Genomic DNA, 13,686 nt, shown 5'->3' with positions numbered 1-13,686 from the left:
AGAGGGTGAGGTGAGAGAGGGTGAGGTGACAGGTTGTCTCGAACCTACAACCCCTTTGTCTCAGAGTCTGGGAGAGTCGGAAGGGGCTGGCAGGCGGACAAAGGGCCGAGCGGACTGTAGACTGGAGCTGCCAATGTGGTTTGTGTTTCCAGGTCGGGGAGAGATCCCTCTACGACGGCAGAAAAGACTGAAACGGCAGATCATCAGAGGCAGCGACTCGCGACCGGGAGACTGACTCTGGCAAGTCAGTGTGCAGAAGGTGAAGACACACGTGTGTGGTGGATCCAGCCTCTGCAACTGCTGGGTGCTGACTGTAGCTCACTGTCTCTTCAAACTAAGGTGAGCAAGACCAGGGACAAGTGTATATTGATGGGTCTCCCTCGATACCTTCCTCCCAGCCAGATATGTGTAAACTGGCCGGTGTCTCTCAATCCCCCTCTCAGGGGGGATATGTGTAAACTGGCCGGTGTCTCTCACTCCCTCTCAGGGGGGATATGTGTAAACTGGCCGGTGTCTCTCACTCCCCCTCTCAGGGGGGGGGGGGATATGTGTAATCTGGCCGGTGTCTCTCAATCTCTCCCAGGGGGGATATGTGTAAACTGGCCGGTGTCTCTCACTCCCCCTCTCAGGGGGGATATGTGTAAACTGGCCGGTGTCTCTCACTCCCCCTCTCAGGGGGGATATGTGTAAACTGGCCGGTGTCTCTCACTCCCCCTCTCAGGGGGGATATGTGTAAACTGGCCGGTGTCTCTCACTCCCCCTCTCAGGGGGGATATGTGTAAACTGGCCGGTGTCTCTCAGTCCCCCTCTCAGGGGGGATATGTGTAAACTGGCCGGTGTCTCTCACTCCCCCTCTCAGGGGGGATATGTGTAAACTGGCCGGTGTCTCTCACTCCCCCCTCTCAGGGGGGATATGTGTAAACTGGCCGGGCCGGGGGGGATGTGTCTGGCCGTGTCTCCCTCTCTCCCAGGGGGGGATATGTGTAAACTGGCCGGTGTCTCTCACTCCCCCCCTCTCAGGGGGGATATGTGTGTAAACCCTCCCGGTGTCTCTCAGTCCCCCCTCTCAGGGGGGATATATGTGTAAACTGGCCGTGTCTCTCACTCCCCCTCTCTCAGGGGGGGGATATGTGTAAACTGGCCGGTGTCTCTCTCTCTCTCGGGGGGTGTAAACCCCTCTCTGGGGGGATGTGTGTAAACCGGCCGGTGTCTCTCTCTCCCCCTCCCTCTCGGGGGGGATATGTGTAAACTGGCCGGTGTCTCTCACTCCCCCTCTCAGGGGGGGGGATATGTGTAAACTGGCCGGTGTCTCTCACTCCCCCTCCCAGGGGGATATGTGTGTAACTGGTGTAAACTGGCCGGGATATGTGTCTGGCCGTGTCTCTCTCTCCCCCTCTCAGGGGGGGGATATGTGTAAACTGGCCGGTGTCTCTCAGTCCCTCTCAGGGGGGATATGTGTAAACTGGCCGGTGTCTCTCACTCCCCCTCTCACGGGGGATATGTGTAAACTGGCCGGTGTCTCTCTCACTCCCCCTCTCAGGGGGGATATGTGTAAACTGGCCGGTGTCTCTCACTCCCTCTCAGGGGGGGGATGAGTAAACTGGCCGGTGTCCCTCAGTCCCCCTCCCAGGGGGGATATGTGTAAACTGGCCGGTGTCTCTCACTGCCCCCCTCCCACAAGATTATCCTCACACTGATGGGTGTCTCACCCCCCCCCCCTCTCTCTCCCAGGGGGGATATGTGTAAACTGACCGGTTTCTCTTTGTCCCTCTCTCTCTCGTAGGGGATATATGTACACTGAGTCCGTGCCGACCTCCACACACTAACACAACCCTGCACATAAGAGGGATTTCTTTTTTACATTTCACGCCAAACCAATTAACCTACAAACCTGTACATCTTTGGAATGTGGGAGAAACGGAATATCTCGGAGAAAACTCACGCAGATCAAGGGGAGAACTGGGAAACTCCGTGCAGACAGCAGCCGTGGTCAGGATCCAACCTGGGTCGTCTGTCTGTCTGTCTGTCTGTCTGTCTGTCTGTCTGTCTGTCTGTCTCTATGGATGTGGAGACCAAGTCAATGGGTCGTTTTAAAGTGGAGATTGACAGATTTGTGATTAGTGAGGGTGTCAGGAGTTTATGAGGCGAAGGCAGGGGAATGGATTTGAGGGGGAAAGACCTGATAAGCAGAATGGCGTAAATCTGTTCCTATCATTTCTGAACGTGATGTACTTCAATGGATCAAAGGTGGGGAGGGGGACAGGTAAGGGATGAACAGTCTAGAAAAATGGTGAAAAATGCACAAAGGCTTCACCCTTGTGGAGTCTTGCTCTGTAAATCATCGACTGAAATGGAATAAGTGGGTCGTGAGGATGCTTGCAATTTGCATGATACAGGGCCGTTCTGTTCAGTTTATTGTTACGTGTACCGAGGTACAGTGAAAAGCTTCTGTTACGTGCTATCCTGTCACCATTTACAGTGGACAGATAAATGATAAGTGAATAACGTTTAATGCAAGGTAAAGCCAGCAAAGTCCATTCAAGGATAGCACGAGGGTCATCAATGAGGCAGATAGTAGTTCAACACCGCTCTCTGCTTACGGTAGGATGATTCAGTTGCCTGATAACAGCTGGGAAGAAACTGTCTCTGAATCTGGAGGTGTGCATTTTAAACACTTCTATACCTTTTGCCTGATGGGAGAGGGGAGTAGAGGCCAGGGTGCAAATCGTCCTTGGTTATGCTGCGGTGTTACTTTAGTTTAGTTTACAGATACATTGTGGAAACAGGCCCGTCTGCCATCTGAGTCTGTGCTGACCAACGGTCACCTCATACACTAGATTAGTTTAGTTTAGAGACACAGCATAGCAACAGGCCCTTCAGCCCACCAAGTCGTTGCCACCATCATTCATGCACTGGTTTATTTTAGGTTAGTTTAGAGATACAGTGTGGTAACAGACACCATCACTCTAATCCACACCGACCAGCAATCACCTTGTTTACTAGTTCTATCATACTCACCAGGGACAATTTACAGAAACCGATTAACCTACAAGCCCATTAGTAAAGTCTTCTTGGACGACTGCTGTGACATTCTCTTTAATGGACCGAATGGGCTAATTCTGCTCCTATCACTTATGAACCGATGAATCTGTGGCCCAAAGTGCCTGTTTCCGCTCGGTATCTCTAAACTAACCAAAAAAAGCATCAAAAAAGTCTGTCTGCCTGCCTGGACCGGCCTGATCTCTCGGTTTCCAAACACTTTAATTCCCCATCCCATTCCCACACTGACCTTTCAGCCCATTGCGAGTGAGGCTCCACTCAAATTGGAGGAACAGCATCTTATATTTCACTTGGGGAGCTTGAATATTGATTTCTCTAACTTCAAGTAACCTATGCATTCCCTCTCTCTCTATCCCTCCCTCATCTAAGTCATATCAGCCTCTCGTTCTCACCCTCACCTAGCGAACAGCTAACAATGGCTGGTTTATTTTATCATCTTTACTCTTTTGCATATCTTTCATTCATTTGCTCTATATCTCCCTATATCACCATCTATATCTCTCAACTCCATTTCCCCTGACTCTCAGTCTGAAGAACTACATGCATTACACACAGACATGACACCTACGCACAGACGCACTACATATAGTTCAGACACTTACCCGCAGTCACACACCCGCACATACTCACACACACATACACACAGAGACACATGCACACACTCACACACATACTCACACACATACACACACATAGACACACTCACACATGTACACACACAGACTCATACACAAGCACACACACACACAGTAACACTGCACATAATACACACACACACACACACACATATACACACACACACAGTAACACTCACACATATACACACACACACACACACACACACTAACACATACACACACACACTCACACATATACACACACACTCACACTCACACACACATACACACACACACACAGTAACACTGCACATAATACACACACACACACACACATATACAGACATACACACACAGAGACACAGACACAGAGACACAGACACACAGACACACACACACACACTCACACATACACACACACACACACACACACACATACTGACACATACACACACACACACACACACACTCACACATACACACACTCACACACACACACACACACACTCTCACACACACACACACACACACACACACAGATTCAATTATGCTGTATTTGGCAATATTTATCAATTTTAAGACATAACTATTTAGTTTGTAGACTGCACACTAGAGAATGTTTGGATTGTACCCGTGTCTGTGGCGCAGTAAGGCAGTAGCTCTACCGCTGCGCCACCGTGCCGTGTCGTTGCGTTCCACCGTGCGCTGTTGAGTATAGTTCACCACAGTGAAGCAGCGGTAGAGTTGCTGCCTCACAGTGACAGTGACCCGGGTTCGATCCTGACTACGGGTGCTGTCTGTACGGAGTTTACACGTTCTCCCAGTGACTGTGGGGGTTTTCTCCAGGTTCTCCAGTTTTCTCCCACATTCCAAAGACGTGCCAGTTTGATGGTTAATTGGCTTCAGTAAAGATTGTAAATTGTCCCGAGTGTGTGTAGGATGGTGCTAGTGTGCGGGGTGATCGCTGGTCGGCACAGTCTGGGCACTCAGTGGGCCGAAGGGCCTGTTTCCTCGCAATATCTCTAAAGTAAAATAAACTAAGTAATGTTTTTCTTTGAATATTCACTCCCTCTCAGAGGGGGGAAGAAGGTGAGAGAGATAAGGAGGGGAGGGTGAAGAGAAGGAAGTGGAGAGAGAGGAGGGAAGAGAGGGAATGAGAGAATGGGAGTAAGGCAGAGAGAGTTGCGGGAGGAGACGGTGAGGAAGAGACAGAAAGAGTGTGAGTGGGGGAGGTTTGAAGTGGCGTTTTATTATAGGGGCTGAAATGTCCTTTTCCTGCTGCCCATTGATCTCATAATGTCAGCAAACTGTGGTTGAGGCACGTCACCTTACCCTCTATACCGAAGGTCCCATTGCAGTCCTGAGGGAGGGAGTGCAGCGCTCTTTGCCATGGTGTTTGTCAGGTGTGATTTGGGGGTGGAGGTTGGGTAGTCAAAGTGTCAAACCACGGAAACAGGCCCTTCGGTCCCATATCTATGTCCACCAAGATATTTAAATGAGCTGGGCCCATCAGCTCGCATTTGGCCCATGTCCTTCTCAGCTTCTCAGATCCAGCGCTCCACACATGGTGAGTCTTTGCATTCTTTCCAAGACCACCTCTTTTCTCCCTTCCACCAATTCATATGTTGATAAGTCATAGGAGCAGAGGTAGACCATTCGGCCCATCGAGTCTAATCCATCATACTATTATGGCTGATCTAACTGCCCTCTCAACCTCATTCTCCTGCCTTCTCCCCATAACCTCTGCACCCTTACACATCAAGTATCTGTCAGCCTCCGCCATAAAATATCTATTGCCGGCTTCCACAGCCTTATGTGGCAATGAATTCCACAGATTCACCATCCGCTGACTAAAGAAAGTCCTCCTCATCTCCTTTCTAAAGGTACATCATACTCTGAGGCTCTGCTCTCTCTTCAGTTGAGTTTAGAGATACAGCGCGGAAACAGGCCATTCGGCCCAACGAGTCCGCACATTATCACTACCCTACACACACACACACACACACACACACACACTAGGGACAAGTTTACACATGCACCATACACCTACATACCACATCTTTGGAGTGTGGGACGAAACGGAGAATCTCAGAGAAACCCCACTCGGTCACTGGGAGAAGTACAGACAACACCCGGAGAGTCACCGGGGCTGCAACTACCGCTGCGCCACCGTGGTCGCCTTGGTTCTAGACTCTCCCACGTGGAAACATCCACATCTACTCTATCCAGGCTTTTCAATATTTGGTAAGTTTCAATTAGGTCCCGCCCCCCCTCGCCCCTCATCTGTGCAAACTGAAACATTCTGTCCCCATTCTCTCCCTCCCTCTCCCTCCCTGCTACCCTCCCTCGTTCACCATCCCCCCCACCCCTCCCCGACTTCTCTCCCCTTCATCTCTCCCTCCCTCCATTTCCTTTTCAGCTGAAAGATCGTACAAACTCCACACAGATATCACCCGTTGCCTTGATAGATCCCGGGTCTCTGACGCAGCAACTCTACTTGATGGGCCGAATGGCCGAATTCTGCTTCTATTACTTATGCACTGATGAACTTCTCCAGAGATGCTGCCTGGCCCGCTGAGTTACTTCACACTCTCTCGGCCCCTCTATTCCCTTCCTACCCACAGGGATGCCGACACACCACAACGCCCTCCCTTACACCTCTTTCCCCGAACTCTATGTACCCCTCCCCTCCCCTCCCCTCCCCTCCCAGTCTCTCCGTTTGTGAAGAATACATTAGGATGCCGGTATCTCTCGCAAACACTGAGACTGGAGCCGCACAGACTCAAACTCATCAAACACCCACTACTGAGCGTACCTTGCAATTTCAATCGCATCGCAAACTGACCAGAACTTCACAAGTTCACCTGGAGTTTGAGCGGATCTCTGCTTTCACTGGGAAACCGACAAGACCTCTAACTCCACCCAAACACTGCTTCCAATTTCACGTGGAGATTGACTGGATCTTCCAATTTCAATAGGACATTGACTGAAACTAAGTTCACCCATGAAATAACGGGACCCTTGGATTCCACCCAAGAGTCTGCCCGAACTTTACAATTTCACTTGGGACAGTCCGGTTCCCTCAATCCCATCCGAGAATTGATCTCACCTTCAATCCCACCCACCCGGAGACTGACGGGCAGAATGACGGGGGGTGAAACCCGCCTTGTGGGTGGCTGTCACGTCATTGGTCATGAGGTGATAATACTTCTCACTGTGAATGGAATAAAAGCAGAACCAGACGAGGGAACATTGTTACATCGCAGCCTCTTGGCCAGGTCGAAGCTTCTTGACAATGTCAAACGGCGACAGTCTCCCGGAGTTGCTGCTGCCGGTCATACAACGCTTCGAGACCCAGAACCTCGCCATTAAGGTTCTGTTTGCCGTGGCTTATACCATCATCATTAGCCTCTCACTCTTCAGCAACCTCCTAGTATGTTACACAGTCTTGAAGAACTGGAGATCAATGAGGAACTCACACCTCTTCATTCTCAACATTGTCGCGGTGGATATGCTGTTGACACTCGTCAACAGTACTTTTGCCCTGGTAAGACTTTGTACCTTTTTCATGAGCGGAGGTTTAATTACTGCACCGCGTGTTATGCTGTGTTGATATTGGAGAGAAGGTAGTGAGACGGGGTTGGGAGGGAAAGATTGATCATTTATAAGGCAGGGGTCTCCAGACTATGGTCGGCGGGCCACATCCGAGCCGCCACAAGATTTGATCTGACCCACAGCAAGATCTTCAAACTCTCTGCCCCCTCTCTCCCCCTCTCTGCCCCCTCTCTCTCCCTCTCTGCCCCCTCACTGCTCCTCTCTCCGCATGTCTCTCTCCCCATCTCTCTCCCCCTCTCTCTGCCCCTCTCTGTCTCTCTCTCTACCCCTCTCCATACCCTTCCTCTCTCCCTCTCTCTCCTGCCTTCTCTCCCCTCTATTTCATCCCTCTCTCTCCCCCTCTCTCTTCCACCTCTCTCTCCCCCTCATCCTCCTCCTCTCTTCCCCCTCCCATCTCTCTCTCTCCCCCCTCTGTCCTCCCCCCCGGTCCCCCCTGCAGCCCCCCTCCCCGCCCACCTCTATCCCCCCCCTCCCTCCCTCAGTCCCTCCTCTCCCCCCTCTCCTCTCTCCTCCCTCCCTCTCTCTCCTCTCTCCCCTCTCCCCTCACTCTCTCCCCTCGCCCTCTCTCCCCTCTCCCTCTCCCCCTCTCTCCCCCCCCCCTCAGTCCCCCCTCTCTCCCTCCTCTCTTTCCCCCTCTCTCCTGCCCCCTCCCCTCTCTCTCCCCATCTCTCCACTCTCCCCCCCCTCTCTCCCCTCCCTCCCTCCCCTCTCTCCCTCCCCTCTCTCTGTCCCCCCCTTCCTCTCTCTGTCTCTCTCTCTCCCCCTCTCTCTCCCCCTCTCTCCCCCTCTCCCCCTCTCTCTCCCCCCCCTCTCCCCCCTCTCTCTCTCTACCCCCCTCTCTCCTCCTTTCCCCTCTCCCCCTCTCCCCCTCCCCTCTCTCCTCTCTCCTACCTCCCTCTCTCCCCGCTCTCTCTCTCCCCTCCCCCCTCTCTCTACCCCCCCCCCCCCCTCTCCCCCTCCTCCCCCCCCTCTCCCCCCACACTCGATCTCTCTCTTTTTTTTCCTTTCAAAGTCTTTATTCCTCCACAGCTCTCTCCCTCTCTCTCTCCGTCCTTCCTCATGTCTCTCTCCCTCCTCCCTCTCTGCCCCCCTCTGTCCCCCCTCTCTCCCCCCTCTCCCCCCCTCCCTCCCCCTCCTCCCTCCCCCCTCTCCCCTCCTCTCCCCCTCTCTTCCCCCCTCCCACCTCCCCCCCTCTCCCCCTCCTCTTCCTTTCCCCCTCTCTGCTCCCCCCCTCTCTCCCCCCTCCACCACCCTCTCTACCCCCCTTCTCCCCTTCCCTCTCTACCCCTCTCTTTATCCACTGTTCCCCTCTCTCCCCCACCATCCCTGTACCCCCCTCTCCCCCCCCCCCCCTCCCCTCCCCCCCTCTCCCTCCTCTCCCCCTTCCTAAATTCCCCCCCCCTCTCCACCCTCTCCTCTCCCCACCCCCTCCCCCTCTCCTCCCCTCTCCTCCCCCCTCTCCTCCCCCTCTCTCTCTCCCCTCACTCACCTTCTCACCTCCCCCCTCTCCCCCTCTCCTCCCCTCTCTCCCCCCCCCCCCTCTCCCCCCCCCCCTCCTCCCCCCCCCCCCCCCCCTCCCCCCCCCTTTTCTCTCCCCCCCTCTCTCCCCCCTTCCCTCTCTCCCCCTCTCTCCCCTCTCCCCCCCCCCCCCACCCCCCCCTCCCCTCCCCCCCCTCCCCCTCTCCCCCCCTCCCTCCTCCCCTCCCCTCTCTCCCCTCTCTTCCCCCCCTCTCCCTTCTCCTCCCCCCCCCTCTCCCCCCTCTCCCTCCCCTCCCCCATCCCCCTCCTCCTCCCTCTCTCTCCCCCCCTCCCCCCCCTCTCTCCCACCCCCCTCTCCTCTACCCCCCTCTTCTTCCCCCCTCCCCCTCCTCTCCCTCCTCCCTCCCTCCCCCTCCTACCCTCTCCCCCTCCCCCTCTCCTCTCCCCCCCCCCCCCCCCTCTCCTTCTCTCCCCCTCTCTCCCCTACCCCCTCTCTCCCTCCCCTCTCTTCCCCCTCTCTCCTCTCCCCCCCTCTCACCCATCTCTCCTCTCCTCCCCCCCCCTCTCCCCTTTTCCCCTCCCTCTCCCTCCTCTTCCCCCTCTCTCCCCCTCCCTCTCTCCCCCCCTCCACCCCCCCCTCTCCTCCTCCCCCCCCTCTCTCTCTCCCCCCCCCCTCCCACCCCTATCTCCCTCCCTCCCCCCCCCCCTCCTCTCTCCACCCCCTCTCTCCCATCTACCCCCTCTCCCCCCTCCCCCCCTCCTCTCCCCCCCCTCCCTCCCTCCTCTCCCCCCTCTTGCCTCCCTCCTCTCCCCGGTCTCGCCCCCTCCTCTCCTCTCTCCGCTCTCTCTCCCCCTCTTCCCTCTCTGCCTCCACCCCTCTCACCTCTCCCCCCCCCCTCTTCCATTCCTACCCCCCCCTCTCCCTCCCCCTCCCCCCTATATCCCCCCCTCCCCCTCTCTCCACCCTCCCCCCCTCTTTCCACCCCCTCTCTCCCCCTCTCCCCCCTCACTCTCCCCTTCTCTCACCACCTTCCCCTTTTTTTCCCCCCTCACTCCCCTCTCTCCACCCCCGTCCCTCCTCCCTCTCCCCCCCCCCCCCCCTTCCCCACTCTCTCTCCCCCTTTGCCCCCCCTCTCTCCCCCCTCTGTCTCTCTGCTCTCCTCCCCCTCCGCCTCTCTCTCCCCCCTCTCCCCCCCCTTCTCTCCACCCCCCCTCTCCCCCCTCTCCCCCTCTCTCTCCCTCTCTCCCCCCCCCTCTCCCCCCCCTCCCAGCTCCCCAACCTCTACCCCCTCCTCCCCCCACCCCTTCCCCCTCCCCCCCCTTTCCCCCCTCTCCCATATTTCTCTCTCTCTCCTCTCCCCTGTCACTCTCTCTCCGTCTCCCTCTCCAGTCTTTCCGCCTCTCCCCAACACACTCTCTACTCTCCCCTCACTCTCTCCCCCCCTCCCCTCCCCCTCTCACCCCCCTCTCTCCCACCCCTCTTCCCCCTCTGTTACCCCCTCTACCACCCTCTCTACTCTACCTCCCCTGCTTCCCGCTCTAACCCTCCCTCTCTCCCCTGCCTGTTCCCCCCCTCTCTCATTCCCACTATCCCCTCTTTTTCCCCACTCCCCCCCCTCTCTCCCCCTCTCACCCCCTCCCCCCCCTCCCCCCCCCTCCTCTCCCCCCCCCTCCCCCCTCACCCCCTCTCCCACACTGTCATTCCGCATGTATCTCACTCCCCCTCTCTCTCTGTTCACCCCTCTCTCCCCCTCTCGTTCCCCGCTCCCCCCCTCATCATTCCCCCCTTTCTTTCCCTCCCCTCTCCTCCCTCTCTCTCCCCCTCCCTCCCCCTCTTCGCCCTCTCTTCCCCCTCTCAACCTCACTCTGCCCCCTCACTCTTCCCCTTTCCCTCCCTATGTTCCCTCCTACTCCCCCCTCTCTCCCCCCCATCCCCTCTCCCTCCCCCCTCTCTCTCCCTGCTATCTTCCCCTCTCTCCCGCCCCCTTTACCACCCTCTCTCTTTCCCTCCTCACAACCTCTTTACCTATCTCTCCCCACTACCCACTCCCTCTGCCCTCTCCCTCACCTCCTCTTTCCCCCTATCTGGTCCCCCTCTCCTCCCACCACTCTCTCTCCCCCCCTCTCCTCTCCCCCTCTCTCTCTCTCTACTCCCTTTCTCCCCCATCCTCGATCTCTCTCTCCCTGTCTCTCTACCTCCCCCCTCTCTCCCCCTCATCTTTCCCCTCACTCTTCCCCTCTCTCCCGCTCTACCCCCCTTTCTCTCCCCTTCTCTCCACCCCTATCTCCCCCCCTCCCTCCCCCCGTCTCCCCCTCTATCTCCCCGTTCTCTCACCCCCCTCTGCCCGTCTCTCACCCCCTCTCTCTTCCCCTTCCCTCACCTCCTGCACCCCCATCTCCCCCTACCCCCTACCCCTCCCCCCTCTCCCCCTACCCCTCTCCCCTCCATTCCATCCCCTTTCTCCCCCCCATCTCCCCGCTCTCCCCTTCCCTCTCACCCCCTTCCTCCTCTCCCCTTCCCCTTCTCCCCCCTATTCCCCCTCTCTCCACCCCTGTCCCCCCTCTCTCCCGTGTGTGTTTGTGTGCGTGTGTGCGTGTGCGTCGGTGTGTGTGCGTGTGGGTGTGTATGTGTGTGCGTGTGTGTGTGTGTGTGGGTGTGTATGTGTGCGTGTGAGTCGGTGTGTGCGCGTGTGCGTCGGTGTGTGTGTGTGTGTGTGTGTCGGTGTGTGGGTGTGTCTGTGTGTGTGCGTGTGTGGGTGTGCGTGTGTGTGTGTGTCTGTGTGTGTCTGTGTGCGTGTGTGTGTTTTCCTACGGCCCGCAAAAATGTGCCAAAAATATAATGTGTCCCTCATGCTGAAAACTTTGGAGGCCCCTGATTTCTAGTGCACAGATGCATGATCAGAAGATGACATTTAGTGCAAGGAAAAGCCAGGAAAGTGCGATCAAGGATAATCCGAGCGTCACCAATGAGGTAGATAGTAGTTCAGGACTGCTCTCTAGTTGTGGGAGGATGATTCTGGTGCCTGATAACAGCTGTGAAGAAACTGTCCCTGAATCTGGAGGTGAGCATCTTCACAAATGTATAACATTTGCCTGATGATGCTGCTGTCCTTGCCGAGGCAACGTGAGGTAAAAATGGAGTCAATAGAAGGGAGGTTGCTTTGTATGATGGTATGGGCTGCGTCCACAATTTGCTGCACTTTCTTGCAGTCTTGGATAGAGCTGTTCCCAAACCAAGCTGTGATGCATGACCATGTCTCCACGGCCTTACGTGTAAGTGGCTCCAGTCCCTTGTCCTGCGCAGCCTATCCCAGTGACTCCTGCGTAGAACCTCGCCTGGTTTGATCTACAACTGGCCACCCTTTGACTGGGTTTATGTTCCACAGGTACGGTTTGTAAGCAGTAACTGGGTCTTTGGATCGACCATGTGCCACGTCAGCTGGTTCTCCCAGTATTGTTCTCCCTACGTCTTGACACTCACTCTGATGGCGATAACACTGGATCAGTATCAGGTATGGTCTCCCCCTTTGTGTACACACACACACACACACACTCAAACCATCCTCCCTTCCATTGACTCCATTTATACCTCACGCTGCTTCAGCAAGGCCAGCAGCATCATCAAGAACCAATCTCATAGAAACATAGACAATAGGTGCAGGAGTAGGCCATTCAGCCCTTCGAGCCTGCACCGCCATTCAATATGATCATGGCTGATCACAACTCAGTATCCTGTACCTGCCTTCTCTCCATACCCCCTGATCCCTTTAGCCACAAGGGCCACATCTAACTTCGGGAGAAAATGGCAACAGTGGGAGATTCAAATTGACAATGGTCCCTTACAGCGAGTCGGCTTCTATTGCTTCAACTGCTAACTGCAGTATATTTCCATCCCGGACAAGGTCTGGATACTCTCTGCACCCTCATCGCTGGACTACCTCTACACCTGCTCTGCTGGACAACCTATCTGCTCCCTCAATGCTGGACACCTCACTGCATCTGCACTGCTGGACAACCTCTTTGCTCCCTCACTGCTCGACACCTCGCTGCACCCTCACCATCAGAGACAACCTCTCTGCTCCCTCACCGCTGGATACTCTCTCCACCTGCACCCGCTCTGCTGGACAACCTCTCTGCACCTGCACTGCTGAACACCACTCTTCAACTTCTCTGCTGGACACCACTCTGCACCCTCACCATCAGAGACAAACTCTCTGCTGCTGCTTCCTGCAGCTGCTCGGGCTCCTCATCATGCTCAAATATTCAACTTTGCAAATGACTGGTTTCTTCAACAAACACATCCCATCCTGCATCCAAGTCATTAAACAGCTTAGACTTCTACATCGACCCCGTTTCATCCACAGAGGCTCTCGACGCAAGCTTGCTTACTTCAACCATGGACATTCCATCCATCTGCTCACTACCACGCTCTGCCCCCCCTCAACTGCGTCACCCCCATCCCAGCTGACTACACACACTGTCAACTGGGATAACTTCAGATCTCTCCAGCCTGCCCCCATCCCTCCACCCTCTCACAATGCCAACTTTGCCCTCCTCAACACCAGGTTGCTCAACAACAAAGCCCTTGCCTTCCATGAACTAATCCTTGACAACACCCTGGACTTCCTTCTGCTCACTGAAACCTGGCAACAAACCAATGACTTCTTCTCTCTCAATCAAGCATCCCCCACCTGGATTTAATTACATCTCCAAACCCCGCCCCTCCCGCCATGGAGGTGTCCTCGCTGTTATTTTCAACCAGAAATTTCATATCACTGAACTCACCTTACCCCCAGTAGCATCATTTGAATTCCTCGCCTTCAAAGCCCTTTCCTCCATGACAGTCATCCTCATTTACCGGCCACCTAAACCAAATCTCTCCTTCCTATCTGACTTGACTGAACTCCTCACACTT

The 13,686-nt window shown here is 55.4% G+C and overlaps 1 protein-coding gene across 2 annotated transcripts in view; it reads left to right on the top strand.

The window, feature by feature from the left end:
* The window catches only part of LOC129716287 (G-protein coupled receptor 83-like), a 41,116-nt gene continuing 27,430 nt past the window's right edge, over nt 1-13,686 (top strand). The window contains exons 1-3 of one of the 2 annotated variants that reach the window (XM_055666159.1): nt 1-339; nt 6,097-7,224; nt 12,158-12,283. In XM_055666159.1, the coding sequence (XP_055522134.1) occupies nt 6,973-7,224; nt 12,158-12,283 (378 nt within the window). In that variant the 5' untranslated portion in view covers nt 1-339; nt 6,097-6,972. The remainder of the gene's footprint in view (nt 340-6,096; nt 7,225-12,157; nt 12,284-13,686) is intronic. The other variant, XM_055666160.1, reaches the window with a different exon arrangement.

The sequence above is a fragment of the Leucoraja erinacea genome, unplaced genomic scaffold (genome assembly GCF_028641065.1).
Source record: "Leucoraja erinacea ecotype New England unplaced genomic scaffold, Leri_hhj_1 Leri_202S, whole genome shotgun sequence".
NCBI lineage: Eukaryota > Metazoa > Chordata > Chondrichthyes > Rajiformes > Rajidae > Leucoraja > Leucoraja erinaceus.
Note: the sequence above shows the minus strand (reverse complement) of the source record. Positions and strands in the feature narration are given on the sequence as shown.